The sequence below is a fragment of the Protopterus annectens genome, chromosome 14.part0, assembly GCF_019279795.1.
Source record: "Protopterus annectens isolate FY-2018-M chromosome 14.part0, PAN1.0, whole genome shotgun sequence".
Lineage (NCBI taxonomy): Eukaryota > Metazoa > Chordata > Ceratodontiformes > Protopteridae > Protopterus > Protopterus annectens.
In genome coordinates this window covers 721,781,765-721,798,873 of record NC_056748.1, presented here as the reverse complement: position 1 = coordinate 721,798,873, position 17,109 = coordinate 721,781,765, and the positions used below count along the sequence as shown (strand labels likewise).

At 39.9% G+C, this 17,109-nt stretch overlaps 1 protein-coding gene across 1 annotated transcript in view; it reads right to left on the bottom strand.

Annotated features, from left to right (window-relative positions):
* Positions 1–2,755: 2,755 nt before the first annotated feature.
* NRBF2 (nuclear receptor binding factor 2) overlaps positions 2,756–17,109 on the bottom strand; it is a 119,397-nt gene continuing 105,043 nt past the window's right edge. Inside the window, exon 4 of the mRNA XM_044056463.1 lies at positions 2,756–4,642. Coding sequence (XP_043912398.1) covers positions 3,914–4,642 — 729 coding nt within the window. The 3' untranslated portion in view covers positions 2,756–3,913. The remainder of the gene's footprint in view (positions 4,643–17,109) is intronic.

Genomic DNA, 17,109 nt, shown 5'->3' with positions numbered 1-17,109 from the left:
ACCTCACTGAGTACCGGCAAACTGACGACTAGCTTAACGGAAGAGTTGTCGGCAGTTTTGGACCTGTGCAGTCTGTCCCTGTCTATACTTTTTTTGGAAGATCGGTAGTCAGATTGCTTACTGAAGCCATTTTGGAATATGGAGATAGAGAACGAAAGTATTTAGCTACAATAAGGGCCCAACAATGAATAGTTCTGACATTGAACAAAGCACAAAACTGATAGCAAGGTACGTCGTGGTCTGGGTCTAAACAGGTGATGCAGTAAGAATGGAAATCTCGGTGTGGTATTTGCTTTCCACAGGAGAGACAATGGTTAACTTTTTCTGACATCAGTTAGAGCAAGAAAAAAGGATCCCCAATGGGGTACTTCGCTTTAGAAAACTTCAGAATGATTCAATTTCGGAAACAAAAACTCAAGAAGCGGCCGACCGGCACTCGTGTGAACAGATTCTGCTTTGGGCTCCTTGGCAAGAAAGACTAATGTAATGGCGTTGGCTGCCTCTTTTTATACTTCTGATGACCTGACGTCAGTCCTGAAGCGACAACAATCGACGCAGAAAAACTAAACCTCTGGTATTCGGTCCGACTGAGGGCTACCCTGGCAGGATAACCCTAGAGTGAGGACTGCAACAGTGAAACACGAAGGACATCTTAGTTTCCAAGGAAGTTACCACTACTGCAGCAGGCTGGGCTGCCTCCTTCCACTCCAGGATTGGGGAAAGGACATCTGCCACTCTTTACTACCCTCTCTCATTGGCTCATTCAGCATCTGGGTCACTAGTTAGTCTTGAGACATCTGGTTTACAGTCAGGGTTTTATCCCTCCACACCATGAAGCCAACACCTTGTGACCCTGAACTGGCCTAAGTGGGTAATCAGTGAATGTATGAATAAATGAATGAATTAACAAAGGAGGTGCAATGGGATCTGCTGGAAAGATGAGAGAAGACTACTTTAATCTGTAGCAAAGAGAAGATAAAGATGTCGAATGAGACAAACAGAATAATTAAATGTTGAAATGCATTTCTACATTACAACAGTTAGTTTTACAGAACTCACAAGGCACCAAAACATTAAGACTTTACTGATATGCAACAGGATGAAGAGATGAAAGTGAAATGTGACATTGGAGCCTTCTAAATTAGTTGAATAAACACAAGGCAATGACCTAAGATGACACAGGAAAAAAGTGTGACGTGTAAGATTGCAGCAATAAGCATTTCTTATTAATTTAATAATTTATCAAATCTGCTGGATATTGTCTGTACTCACACCATGTTGCTAAGGCCTGGAACACCTTACCTGTATCCATCAGGTCAATACCTCCCCTCCTATCCTTCAAAACTATTTTGAAAGACTTCCTAGCCAAAAGCTGTCTGTTCTTGCTAAACACCAGGATAAACTATATCCCTAAATGTGAACAAGTACCTATTGATAACTTACACCTCCTTTGCCTCCCTTCTTCACTCACTTCCTCATTTCTCTCCATTTCATTTATCTGGTTTGCTCTCTAAATACACCATATGCCTGCTTTTCCTCTCACTTCATATTGCAATTCCTGTTTGCATTATATTAACTTACCCATAATTTTCTATAAACCTGCTAAAATTTCTCTAAATATTAAATTGTCATGTAACTAGTACCTATTCTTAACCAGTGTATTCATATTATGTACTTTGGTATAATTATTTAAACTGGAGATGTGTTTGTATTATTTTTGAAGATTTAAAAATTCTTCTTAAAATGTTTTGCAGTACTTTGGAGCGGGCTACTACCCACTTGGGCTTTCCCGGTAATCAAATAGGTCAATAAATACATAAAATAAATAAGGGAGCCTGAAACTGAAAAGTGTGTTCAATTTCCATAAAGAGCAAAAAACTGTGATGGCAATTCCACCAGAGAGTGCAAACAAGCTTCAAAGCCTTTATCTTCTGCTTCTGTCCCTATGGGTTTCCAAGCTATTTTCAAAACAATGGCCTTATGAGAAGAGGTTAATTAATAAGGGAGGTGGACAAGTGTATGGACAAGACTTGATCATTGTTAATTCAGTAGGAATAAACCTATGATTGAGAAACTATTAAAAATGGGGATTTAGTGTTCCAACATACACATGTAAATTCTACAGATTCGCAGGTAAAACTTTGGCATTTTATTTGCAAACGGCATTCATAGTCTTTTTTTTTTTTTGACAAGAACTGAAAGACAACCTTAGAATGAATCAAAAAGTACAACTTTTCCAGACAATGCAGAGATAATGTAGAGTGACAGTTTAAGTGATGAATTATTTTTTTTCTCTACAGGACTACGAAGCACGGATGACTCTAGATCAAAGTAACCAGACTGAGTTCTGTTACAACTTGCGAAACTATAAGGTAAAAAAACAGACTTTATACAACTACTAAGGATAATTAATACTATGTCAAAACAATGTGGAAGTAAACTGTAAGAGAATTTAGATCACCTTTAAAAAAGCAAAATATATAATCTCTCAAAATCTCAGTGGCTTGCTATTAAATTTTGAAGGGAAATGAATGGAACTGTTTAAAAAAACTGTCCAAAACCCAAAAATACTGCATGTGAGACAGAAATCTGAATTACTTATCAGCATTTATAACAGTTTATTTTAGATTACGTGATGAACTTAAATGTTTTCTGCTTTGCCTAATTTTAAACAGACTCAACATGACCAGCCACTACTGAAGGAAAAAAAAAAAGAAAACTGTTTTATGATGTTCTTAAATAAAATACTACAGTCCAAAATACAGTTTTCTTTTATTTTATACACAGTTTTTTGAAGACAATGTTATAAATAGAAATGTTTTATTATACTCACATATCAAATACTGCAGTTTAGTACTGTTTCCATTCATGCATTATTTATAATAAAAGATAGTCATTCACTGGGCATTCATTAAGATTATGCAGCATACAGCTTTCTGTGTGATACATCGACCAAGTTAAATGTATACTGATGCACCCTGATTACATTGTTATGTAAACTGATCATTCAAGAAAAAAGCAAAATAAAAGATTTGGTTCCATCTTCATTAAATAGAAATGGCTGTCCATCTCCTGATTAGATATGAGGTTTAGATCACTTTAGGAGTGCAAATAAATGTGGCAGAAAAGCCTTGCTCCAGTTAGATGCCTTGATGCTGTTCTCTACTTGTATTAGTTGATTGAGCACATTTAAATACATAAACCTGACAACCTTGATGTGTGCCGAAACTAGAGTTGTTCACTGACCCAATATGCTACAAAGCAGTTTTTGTCTGCAGTAACAGTCAGATAAGGTCTCTATTAAATAGTCATTTACCAGAAAGCAGCATCAGCTCTACACCAGATCATACCATGGCAAACTCCTGGGTAAGTCAGTGCTGCTTTACTCCAGTCACTGCTTTGTACATTGGCAAACTTTTCTACAGTCAGTGTGTATCAATGTTCTGGCCTCCATCTCTTATGCCCCAGGAGTGCAACGGTAATCTACAGTGACAAAAGCCTCAGCTGGCAAAAAGTGCATTCTTATACCCTGGATAACTTTGGAGAAGGGAACTGGATTTGTACAATCATGAAAAACATTTATGAGACATTTAATGGCAGGCAGAAGTAAAGTCTTAAACATTAAAGGATTTAGCAACCCTGGAGGTATAGTCTTGCTACTTCTGTGGTCATCTCCATTAACATGGAGCAGACTTAACTGGTAGAATGTAAATCCTGCTGGCTTTTTTTTTTTTTGTTAAAAAAAAGAAATAAGTTCACAGTGACCATGTTGCTCAGGTGATCATAGCTGCTGACTTTTACTTCCCAAAGTAAGATCATCTCTGCCCTTGAGACATCATCACAATTACTGAAATAGTAACTTTTCTAGTCCTATTTTTTTTATTAACTATTGCCATTCTTGTCAATGACACTATTATTCATCTATAAGTCCCTTAAGTTGTGAATGGATGTCCTCCGGAAGTTCTAGAGGAGGCAGGTCAGGCACTGTGAAGTCTAACGGAGACAGACTAGACACTGGAATGTCTTTGAACTTCCCAGGTTCCCTTGCAAATCCCTGCCATGTCTGTGTTGCAGTTACTGTACTTTCTGATGGTGGTGGCAGACCCCACAACTCAGATTTTTCCACAAAATCAATTTCTTTATCCTGTGTTCTTTTTCTCAGTCTAATATTGTCTGCTTTAAGCTTCTTATTTTCCTTCGTAAGGCTCTCATTTTCAGCTAAGAGAAAACTGACTAGACGGGATAACTCAGCTATTTTTGTTTCTTGCTCCTCTAATCTTGTCTTGTCATCCTTAGGGACTTTACTCCCCATTTGAATATCGGTTGGCACCTTGCTCTTCTGAAAAAATAAGAACAGTAGTGTGTCTTGATCTCGTTCACCAACATTGTGGTACTGCCTTAAGTACTGTTGCGTCCCAGGGCTATATTTGTCCAGGTCACAGACAGCTGTCTGTTTTCCATCAGACTCATCCAAATTGATGGGAGGTGAAACATGAAGCGAACCACCTAAATCCCGGTCAGCTAAAAGTGTACGTTGCTGGGTCTTCAGTCTTTCCTCTCTTCTGGCTCTTTTCCATCTCTCTTGGATAAGCTGCTGCTGCTTAATATGATTGTCCCTTTGCAGTTCCAAAGACAAATGGGCCTGTTGAGAAAACAGATAAAACTTCAATATGGCAGTACAGAATTAGCAAAAATGCATCTTACATTTTCACTGCTTTGTTTAAAGTTTGTATCGTTTTGTAGCTGGACAGAATTACTGTAGGAAGACTGACTGGCCTGGAGGTATAATGTACTTTATCTTATTTACACTACAGCTGTGGCCAGACATTGAAGCTAAATGTAGGTTTACAGTGTTGGAGGAGTGGGAAAAAAAACAAGCAGGAAACTGTAAGGACTACTCTCCCAGATCACTCTGGTGTGTTTTCCAAGTCTCAGTTAATCACCCAGATGCTTGCCTACTAGTACTGTGCAAGACAGATTATTGGTGATTAAAATTTCTTTTTAGAGTTCGTGTCTACAGTTCAACGTTCACCTCAAGTTAATGCTTGTGTCTGCATGTTCCTCATCAGTACGAGTTCTCTCTGGGTACAGTAATTTATTCCCTCATCTCCAAAGGCATGCAGTTTGCTTACTTACTTTGCACTACACACAAAATAAAAACACACACACTTGCATGAATGGAACCTTTTGTCGAAAAATCAACTTGTTGACCTATGACAGAGCTGGTGCAGCTAACTATCAATTCAACAGTCGCAAAACTGTGTAGAAAAGTGAAAATGCCATAGACATGGAAACAAAACCACAGGGTAAAAAAGGTCACAGACAAACCAAACCATTCAGTAAAAACTGTAAGTAAAGTTTTCACTGCGTGATACCTTAAACCTCGTGTAATGGAGGACCGTGGGATATATACAAAATGACCACTTAGTGTTTCAGTTGTATGGCTTCAGAATGCCCATGAGGTTTTAAGTCTTTATGGATACAGTAAATTCTCAGTTAACCGGCATGCATGGAGATTGGTAGATGCCAGATAACTGTAGTTTCTGGTTGCTTGAGAGTTACTATTAAAAACAGGCCTGACTAATCCTGGACCATACTAATTTGTCTGACTTGTTCTCAGGTTGGGGAGAGAGGGAATTTATTCCTTTCTTCCTTTTTAAAATTTAAAACTGTAAAAACGTTAAGGTATGTTTTTGCGGGGAGGGGAAAGAAAGTGCAACACGAACATTTTACTGTATTTCTTCATTTTTTTTTTCTGGTTGCTTGATTTCTGGTTATCAGAGAGTTTACTGTATATTCTGGCCAATAAAGCCAAATCCCACTAGCTGTGGGCATGCGTGTTTCAGCCTTTTTTTATTGACATCATCAGCACAGCATAAATGGACTGTCTGGCTATACTTTAGAAACACAGGGCTTTTAAACTCAGATGATGTCCATAAACATTAAAGTGCCTGTAAATATCCAAACCAAAGGGTAAAAAGGTCACAACGGAAAAAAAAATCATTAAAAACTACAACGCACAGAATTACTGCCAAAACATATACCAAGCCAGATTAGCAGTGATTGTGTACGTGACTAAGCACTAGCTATAACTTCCTCTTACCAATCAAACTATTTCTGCTTCTATAGAACTATATCTAGTTATCTAGCACCACCACATTCAATAAAATGGCATTTCAATCAAATTGTTCAGCAAAATGAAATTTCAACCATTTGGATTCAGTGAAAATGACCACTCAATCAAATGTCAGGTACCATAATTTGCAAATATATGTGCACATGTATACTCATTACTTTACTCCCACACAAATGGCTTTTGCCCTCACCACAGTACAACCACTGCCCTCCTCTCCTTCACAGACATAGTTAACCAACACAGGAATAACAGATTCGTATCAGCCATATTCCTTGACCTTTCCAAAGCATTTGATATGGTCTCTCACTCCATACTAATAGATACCCTCACCTCCCTAGCCTTCACCCCAAACACTATTGCTTGGTTTAAAAGCTACCTATCAGAACGACAACAAGCTGTCCAGTGGCAAGGAGCTTTATCATCTCTGCTCCCAACCACCATTGGTGTACCCAAAGGCTCCATACTAGGACCTCTTCTCTTCTCAATATTTACCAATAACCTATACAAAAGTAGTCTGCATGCCTCACTAATCTAATATGCAGAGGATTCCACCCTTATATGCTCAGCTCCATCCCTGACCTCCCTACAGCACCTCACCCAAGAGTCCTTCACCTCAGTAGAAAGATGGATAACTAACATACAACTTATCCTAAATCCTAACAAAACCAAACTACTACTTTTTACCCCAAACAAATCAAAAACTCCTCCAGTCTTCTTCTCCATCTCCTTCGCCAATGGTACTATCATCTCTCCCTCTCCTCACACCAAGCTCCTTGGCATCGAAATAGACAACAACCTCCACTTCAACATCCACATCTCTCAAACTATAAAAAAGGTGCACAAAAAAATGGGTTCCTTATACAGGCAAAAGAACTTTCTAACTAATCAAGCTAAAGTCACCCTAGCTCAAACCCATCTCCTATCTACACTACTATATGCAGCCCCAATTCTCACTTACATTAGGAAATCTGACCTAGACAAACTTGAGTCCTGTTATAACAGAATTGCCAAGTTTGCCAAAAACACCCCATTTAGAACCCATCACTGCATACCTCTCAGACAACTTCAATGGCTCGAACTGCCACAGTTGCTACTATATCACCAACTTGTTCTATCATATAACATCCTAAAACAACCCGATAAAATTCCTGCATTAAAGCATCTACTGACCCGCCACACTCCAAATCGTCCACTCCGCTCAGCCAACAAGTCACTCCTCCATATTACCTCAGCAAATAATGCAGCAGGAAAATCTCTCTTTTCACACACTATAGCCAAAACTTGGAATAATCTCCCCCCCATCTGTGACTTCTGCAGCTAGCACCACTCTATTCAAAAACTCACTTAAGGCCCATCTCACAAGTTCTTGGCTCTATCCATAGACCAAAATCTGTTACCTTTACAACCAACTTCTATCTGTCTTTTCATGCCCCAATAAATATATTTCCTCAAAATATTTTACATGGAAAACATGTACCTAATAAAATCTGATTATACTCTTTGCTAACTAAACGTATATATATATAAATTGCTTTTTTTTTTTTTATTGCAAATGTCTACTCTTTTGACTTTTTCTTGTTCAATAGATACTATTGCCTACATATGGTAATATATGTCTATTTTCTGTAATGTGTTATCCTAATGAAACTGGAGCTTTTCTCCCCGGGCCTCCGCTGTAAATGGACCTTGTCCAGTCGGACCATCCCGGTAAACAAAATTAAAATAAATAAATAATAAAAATAAATTTACTTATTTTATTTGACATTTGTTTAATCGGGAAAGTCAATCTGGGTCAAAAGAACCAGCTTTCAGCAGAGGCTCAGGGAGTAAAGCTACAACTTACAGACAATTATGTTCATACATAGTACATACACAGCACTACATCTTTGCTTTATACAGTAGTTAGGAGGTTTAACTTCATAAGGAGAAATAGACATTCAAGCATTTTAACTTTGCATACAGGTTAACATAGTCAAACCTCCATGTACAAAAATATAATAAATGATTTTCTTCATTAACATTCAAAATGAGTATTATAGCAATAACCCACACCCGACTGGCCAAACAAAGCCAACCGTGGGTAAATCCAGCATTACCCACACCCAGAAGTGGGTTATTGCTATTATACAATGGCATTATTTAAGAAAAAAAAAATACTTTTCTTAAATAATGGCATTGTATAATGCCTCCTTGCTACCCTTCCACAGCTGTCTGGTATTCTGCAGCAGTTCTGATGTACTGCGCATGCATAAGACTACGCAGTATATCAGAGCTGTGGGCAAAAGCAACGGAGAAAGCAAGATCCCTGTTGCTTTTTTACAAACTGTTTTGCTATGTTAAATGGGTTTAGCATAGCGAGACAGCTTTAAAAAAAGCAACGGAGAATCTCCGTTGTTTTTTTTTAAAGCTGTCTCGCTATGTTAAACCCATTTAACATCGTGAGACAGTTTTGAAAAAAGCAACGGAAAAAGCAAGATCTCCGTTGCTTTTTACAAACTGTCGCTATGTTAGAGTTTAACATAGCGAGACAGCTTTAAAAAAGCAACTGAGAATCTCCGTTGCTTTTTTTTAAAGCTGTCTGGCTATGTTAAACTCATTTAACATAGCGAGACAGTGTGAAGCAACGGAGATCTTGTGTTCTCCGTTGCTGTAACAAAAGAGTTATAGTAATGGAAAAAGTCCGGGCAACCGGACCTTTTTCCATTACTATAACTCTGATTTACAATGTGCACGCTGACCAATCAGCATGCACATTTTTGAATATTAATGGGGGGGGGTCGTTATATAATTTACATTCTTTCACAGGGAAACACATGTTATTCTTCAGTTCTTCCTTGAAATTTGACACGCAAATATGTTGTTGAGCAGCTTATAAGTGGAGACAGAAAACACTGTGGAGAGATGAGGGAAGAGTGTAGGAATGGGATTAGCTGAAAGGCCTGCTATATTGATAAGGGTTTTGGTAGCAGTTAGGGGTAGAAATGTACAAAATAACAGCCTTGATATTTGTTTACCCGGAAAGTCCGACTGGATATGTGTCCTTTTTCAGTATAGGCCAGGGGAGAAAAGCTCCACACTGAAACATACAGAAATACAATACATCCATATTACACATAGCACAAAGAAATTAAGACTGGTTAAGAACAGTTTGCATGCTCAGCTATACAAAGCTAATGACTGGATTACTAACTGTATAAAATAACACAGGATAACAATTTACAATTCAATAAGACGCAAAAGAGTGAAGCATTACATCATGATACATTTGTGTGGGAATAAATAGAGAGACCAACATGCTGAGGTTTTACAAATCAATAAGAAACAAAAGATTAAACATAAGTAGAGAAACCAGTAAAATGAAGCTAGTGTCAGAGTCACCAAAAAGCTCCAGAATGATAGACACCACTGTAGAAAACACCATAAAACAAATCCTTTGGTATAAAAATTAAGTTGCTTTATACACCAAACGATTTGTTTTATGTTGCTTTCTACAGTGGTGTCTTATCGATAAGTAGAGAAACATTACGTCACTATATGTTTCTGTGGAATAAAAAAAGAGAAACCAATAGAAATGTCAAGACAAATATCCTTAGCACTAAAATGTCAGACTAGTGTAATGTTAGTGTGCAGCGAGGCATAAGTAACAGAATGTACAGAAGGAAGTGGTTCAGTCAGAGTCTGAGCAAAGGTAACAGCACTGACAAAGACAAAGATTAGTCAGGAGCAGAGCAAGGACCAAGCCAGTAATTAATAAGTGTTTTGTTAGGGCTGTTTTAAACTGGGATACTGATGTAATAGTTGTAATGTTTACTGGTAGTGCATTCCAGACTTTACCAATATAACTTCAGATGAGGGAATCTCCTGCTTGGTTTTTGGTTAGGTTGATTTTTAAGTGGCGTTTGTTAGTGGAGCATAGGGATCTGTTAGCAGCATAGGATTGTAAGAGTTTGTAAAGCAGGTATTTTCTCAGGTTTATAGAATATTTTACGGGCCATGATTAACTGGATGTAACGAATGAGTCGGGGGAGCTCTAGCCAGTTGAGTTGCTAGAGTCCTGTACAATGGTGAACTCTAGCTGGTGAGTTTGTTGTGAACCTGGTAATTTTGTTACAACAGGATTCACGTTTTGCCAGCTCTGATTTTTTTTTAGATTTGTGAGTATGGGAACTGCGTACAGAAGTGTGGAAATTAAGTGGGATTGGGCAAAGGTAGCTTTAGTATTTTTTGTGAAGTAGTGTTTGTTCTTGTACAAAGTTCCTAGTTTTTGTATACTTTTTTTTTTTTTTTTTTTTACTGTTTGTGAAATGTGAATGTCAAATTTTAAATTGCAATCAATTTCAACACCTAATAGTTTGGTGGGTTTACTATTATTTATTCGAATGGAAAAACATTTTCTGTTCAAATAAACGAATAGTAATACTGAAAGTAAAAAAACTAAACGTTGACAATGTCAAACCAAATGCTCAACGCATGTGGGACGACATTGGTGTCGAAACCACCACATGATTGCCGTATAGGAGCTGATGTAAATCAAACTCATATATGACAAATCACGTTTTTGCAGGGGGGAAAGCCCTCCTGTGCCCCCCACTACTTATACATTCTAACTGAGATCGCACTACAGTGGGGATGTGGATGAATTTCCACTACTCACTGTACCGCGATCTCCGTGCAGATAGTCGACTTACACTTATGTGAATGCAGTAGTGCATTCGCATAAGTGGAGTCGACTATCTGGTGCACAAATGTTTGTGCATTCGACATTGGGTTTCGGCACAGTGCAGCTAACAGAATGTCATTCGCACAAACAATAGTAAACCAGCTTGGTGTATGGAGATGGGGAAATGGTGTTATTTAGTGAAATAATGTTGAAAGTATTAGTAGGCAAGATTGGTTTAGAGGGATGGAAGATCATAAATTTGTTTCTTGGGGGTTTAGAATTAGTTGAGCATTTGTAAGCCAAGTCGCGAAGGATTGTAGTGTTAAACTATGCAGTTCTTGGATTGAGGGAGCTGCACACATCACTGTCGAATCGTCTGCATACTGGATGAGAGACACTTGTGGGATTGAAGTGAACAGGTTATTTGTAAATATTGAGAACAGAAGTGGACCCAAGACTGAGCCTTGGTGACACCTAGTCACTGGTAGAAGGGGTGGTAAAGTCTGCTTGCTGGTGTCCAGTAAGTTAATCCTAGAAACAGGCAAGAGTAGCTTGGCAGAAATTTAGATCAGAGAGAATGTTTAGAAGCTTACTATGGGAAACCATATCGAAGGTTTTGATAGGTCCAGGAAGGTAGATATGTAATTGCTGCTGTTCCTGTGATAGTTGACAGTATTGTTGAATGCCATTAGAGCGGTTGATGTACTACGAAATGCTCGAAAGCCATGCTGAGTGTTGGTTAAAAGTTTGTTGGCATGCAGGTATTCCAAAACTTGCATGTGAATGACCCTCCCTAGTATTCTGGACAGTGGAGATATTACAATTGGTCAGTAGTCAGTGAATTCTGTTAAAGAGCCACTCTTGTGGAGGGGTATAATGTGAGAGGTTTTCCACATGAGAGGGACTTTTGTTGTTCTACTGTGGATTTATTGATGAGAATTGATACAGGCTAGGCTATACCATCTGCTATCTCAGGTTAGTCGTCTGCAACTAATGTGGTCGGTTTTAGCTTTTTTAGCAGTCTTGTGATGGTCTCTGTTAGTACAGGTTTCAGGTTGGAGTAGGATTTAATATTGGGAGAGAGAGGGAGGGAGGTAGTTCCGATAGTTGAGGGGGTTTGATTGTTGGACAGAGCTAACAGTTTCAGTAAAGTATTTATTGAATTGAGTAGCAATACTGCCAGAATTATTAGTAGTGGTAGAAGGGGGTGTTCTGACTTTGCCTGGTAGAAGTATATTGTTTATAGCAGTCCAGAATTTTTGTGGATTATTAGTGTTTAGATTGCATTTTTGAGTAGTAATTTAATTTGTCTCGTTTAATTTACTGCTCTGCTTTTTTTCTAAGTTCCCGGTAGGTTTGTAGAGCAGGTTGGGACTTTGTTTTGTTCATGTTTCCCATGCCTTGTCTATGGATTTGAGTAGTGAATGCGTTTCTTTTGTTAACCACGGGGAATAATTTGATTGGACACTTACACTTCTGGTGGGGCCTGAGAATTCAATATGGATAGGAAGGTAGAGTTAAAGTAATCAATTGCTTCCTGTAGGGGTAGAAGTTTCAAGGGTGTCAAGTTGCAATGCCGGACTATAGCTATAAGGTTACTGGGGTTCAAGTGTTTTCTGTTTCATATTTGTTTAAATGCTGTTTGCTTAGCTGGATTAGCTCGTTTCATAAGTAAATAAGTTGGGAAGTGGTCACTGAGACTATGTGGTAGACAGCCATAATAGGAGTACAGTGCTGGCCTATTTACTAGTATCAAATCTAGAGAGGCTTGTTTGTTAGATGGTTTGTTAATCCTAGCAAGTGTCTGGATAAGCTGTGTGAAGCCATGCAGGTTTATGCATTTTTTGGGCTTTGGAGAGCTGCAGTCTAACCACTCTACATTGACGTCACCCATAACAATCTTTTCCTGTGGTAAGGCTTTACTACACTGGTGAGGTATATTTTCTAGGGCTTGTATGTTATCCCCAGGTGGCATATCGATACCCAATATGGTATATATGTTTTCATAAGAGGTTAAAAGGCTGTTGGCCTTGAGGCCCATATAAACCCAGCCAAGAGTTTATCCCATGTTTAAACAAATCAGCACCCAATGCCCTTGTCCAGCAGGGACACGAGTGGAATCCCAGGGGTGTATTTTCTGTTTCCAAAACAGTTACCCATGTTGGGCTTAGAAAGGGGCAAAGAGGTACTCTGCTTGATGTGGAGAGGGAGTCTATTCCATAGAAGGAGGAGTCTCTGGGACACAAATCTGTCCCGCCAACAAGTCTTGTTGAGTTCACGGACCAGGTGGAGGCCAAGCGTGTGGGTTACCAGTGTGGAGCTTGCCTTGCGGATATGCAACAGTCCCATCAAGGTAGTTTCTGGAGTATAAACTTAATTTGGCATTATGGAGAGGTAATTTTTAAAGAGTACGGGAAAGCCTCCTCCTCTTTTACCAATTCTGTCTGTACATATGATGTTCTATACTGAACAGCAACAAGCAGCAAAAACCACACGCCACTGCTGAAACTCACAGTACCAGATCGCCTTTTAGCGAGAGAAAGCGCTAAACCATTAAATTTTCAGTACATTTTTTATTAATTCCAATTGCAGTTCTTTGGCTTTGTGCGATCTGGTACTGTGAGTTTCAGCAGTGGCGTGTGGTTTTTGCTGCTTGTTGCTGTTCGTTTGTGGTTCCTGCACGCTCTTTCAGTTGTTGTGATGTTCTATACTGGTGATAGTATTTCATTGTTGGGTGTGGATGGTTTTAACCAAATTTTGGTGAGAAGTACAATATCTAGAGAGTAGACGGCAAGGTTAGCATGCAGTTCATTTGTTGTAGACGCTTATGCTAATATTTATTAATTTATTTAAAAACAAGTGAAACTGAGGGTCAAAAGCCTTGTAGCCTGCCAGTTTGGTTAGTGCTGTTCCAGCAGGCTCATTTGCTTGAGGAAGGCAATCTTTGCAGTGTCTACAGAATACTTAAGTTACACAGACAGGAAAACAGATAGGCGGCTTGCTCAACCATTGTGAAGGATGAAAAAAAGAAATTTTTTTTTTTATATATATATACTGTAAATGGACTTCTGTCTTCTCCTATTTTACTGCTGAAAAATTATAGCTAGTTCCCATAAAGCTAAGTCTAGGATGACAACTCTGGCTGCAGAAATAGACAAGACTGAAACTTCAGAAGTTGGGATGCCTGGCCTGCTTTATTTTTCCAGGTTGCCAAGCCCTGTCCCCAAATCCCATAATGCACAAGTTTTGCCTGACATGCCACTTCTTAATTAAACCAGAAAGAAAGCAGCTGCACAGGGAGTGGGATGTCTACGACATTTGTGGCTCTTATTTATAAATCCATGTTTAGTACACCTAACTTGCACATCTGATGCTGCAGGAGCACAGGACAGAATCCTCAGCTCAGTCCTCTTGGGTGGCCGTCCTAAATAATCATTTAGTTGATAAATACACCCACAAAGATCCTGACTTAGAGGTCACACCCAGCTTGAAATGATCTGCAGAGGTGCTATGCATAATTAGGTATCAGCTGTATAGAGTCATCTAAGGGTGTATTATGGAAGGCGGCCATGGATAGAGACACAGCTTTGGCAGCATCAGCTCTAGAATACTTGCAAAGCATTTCACCACATTTTTCACAACAGAAAACAATGCACTTTAAAAAGCCACTTAGGGAAACAAATGTTTGGTGATCGTTTTGTCCCTTTGCAAAGGCAACAGAATTGGTCATCCTTTCTCACTGGCCTGTTCAGTCAAACAACATATGTACATTCATCTGGAGTTACTCAAACACATCCATATAAAAAGAAAACATTCTCGTAGAATCTAGTACCGAGACAAGTAAATTAACTGAATGCAGAAATCACTTTATAGCCATCTTAGGCAATAATGAGTGGTTTGTATTCAGTAAAAGACCGAGTGACAACAAAAAAAAAAAGAAGTTATGTTCTTACCATAACGCTCCATGTGAGTTGTTCATCTCGCCTATGTTTTTACACACTGGTTCGGAGCCGAACCCTCGGCTCCGAGTTGGCCACATTCCAAGCTCTGCGTCTAAGAGAAGCTCGAGGCACAGTCCCTATCCCATGATCCCCTGCTGCTAACCCTCAGATTTAGTTTGCAAAGAAACCAGGTAACAACATATCTACCTGCCTACACATGCATATGCACCAAATTTACCTATACACATATATACCTAGAAGGTAAATATAAAAACAGGCAACTATGCTACACCTGTCTGACTACACACGCATACATGGGCACAGGCAGTCGCAGGGAACCATGAGAAGACGACCAGCCATGAGTCGTACCTATTCCTCCAGAACATGGAGGGGGGGAAGGAGGGCGGGAATGTAAGAACAAAGGCGAGATGAACAACTCACATGGAGCATTATGGTAAGAACATAACTTCTTTATGTGAAGTTGTTCGATCTCGCCGTTTATTCTTCGATCTCACCGTTTGTTCTTACACACGGGTAGCATCCCCAGCACTCTAAACCCCGGGTGGCTCACGGGAGAATATTCCTGAGAACAGTGGAACCAAAGGAAGCCCTGTCCCTGGAGGCCCTGTCCACTTTGTAATGAGTAATAAACGTATGAGGTTTGGCCCAGGTAGCTGCAGCACAAATGGTATCTATAGGCAAGCGAGCCACATGTGCCAGAGAAGTAGAAATGGCTCTAGTAGAGTGAGCTTTAATTTTGAGGGGAGTAAGCCGATTTGAAGATGAATAAACAAAGTTTATGCAGTCTGAGAGCCATTTGGATAGCGTGATTTTTGTGACTGCAAGTCCTTTCTTATTGTCTGCATGAGACACAAATAGTTGGGCCGATTTCCTGAATTCTTTTGTTCTGTCTAGGTAAAATCTCAGTTGTCTGTGCACGTCCAATTTGTGAAGCATGTATTCCAGCTTATTGGTATGGTTCTTGAAAAAGGTGGGAAGCTCTATGGATTGATTAAGACTCGATTCTGAGCAGACTTTTGGTAGAAAAGATGGATTAGTACATAAGGTGACCCTGTCTGGGTGAAATATCAGATATGGTGGTCTAATGTGCCTGCAGCTCCGACTCTGCGGGCCAAGAAGGTGATTGTCACCAGAAATAGAGTTTTCCAAGAAAAGTATTTCAGTGGGCATGACTAAGCTGGTTCAAACGGCGATAGCATGAGTTGGGATAGCATCAGATTTAAATTCCAAGGAAAGACTGGGCTTCAAATAGGTGGTCGGAGATAAGTTCCCTTCATGAAAGCCCTACAAAGCCTGTGCGACATAATACTCGCGCCTCCTTCTCCCACATGAAAATTAGATATGGCAGCCAGCTGTACCCTTATGGTGGATGTTGAAGCCCCCTGGTGAAAAAGAGTAGATAGAAATTCCAGAATCTCGTGAATAGGAGCAACCAAGGGATCTAAACCTTGTTTGGAGGCCCAACACGCGAAACGTTTCCACTTGCTCTTATACAATTTTTTAGTGAAGGATTTGTGGGAAGAAATCAGAATATGTTGTACTGCTGGAGATAAAAGATCCGACCTGGCTAAGCTGGGAAGTGGAGCAGCCATGCTGTCCGTTTGAGGGATGAGAGAGGGGGGTGAAGAACTCCTGACGAGTGGGTCAGCAGGTCTGGCACTGGGTCCAGAGTCCAAGGTTCTTCTATTTGGTGAGCTTGGAGGAAGGGGAACCAGATTTGTCGAGGCCAGAATGGGGCTATCAAGATGATCGTCCTTTCTAGACCCTTGGCTTTCTGCAGAAATTTTGAGATTAGTGGAACAGGAGGGAAGGCATATAGGAGACCCAGGGGCCAATCGCGTACAAGTGCGTCCCTGGGGGTGCCCCCAGGAGGGGGTAAGTAGGGCAAAATAGCTTCTGCATTTGGCATTAAAGGGGGAAGCAAAAAGGTCACAGCAAGGCTGGCCCCATCTGCGGAAAATTCTCTCCGCTACCTGATTTTTGAGGAACCACTCGTGAGGCAGCAGGATGGCTCTGCTCAACCTGTCCGCTATTATGTTGGACGTCCCTCGGATGTGCGTTGCTATGAGAAAGCGTCCAGTGGACACAGCCCATTGCCAGATCCTCAGGGCCTCTCTGCATAGGGGGTAAGACCTGGTTCCTCCTTGCTTGTTTATGTACCAGACCACGGACATGTCATCTGTCTGAATTGCAACTGTTCCCGGAGGTAAGTAGTTGTGAAAGTGTTGCAAAGCTAGGAACACTGCTCTTAACTCTAGGACATTGATGTGCAGTTCATAGGTTCATACTAGGCTATCTGCCCTAGGGCATTTATAAGCTTAGCCAGAGTGTGTGTGGCTTTCACCACCCCT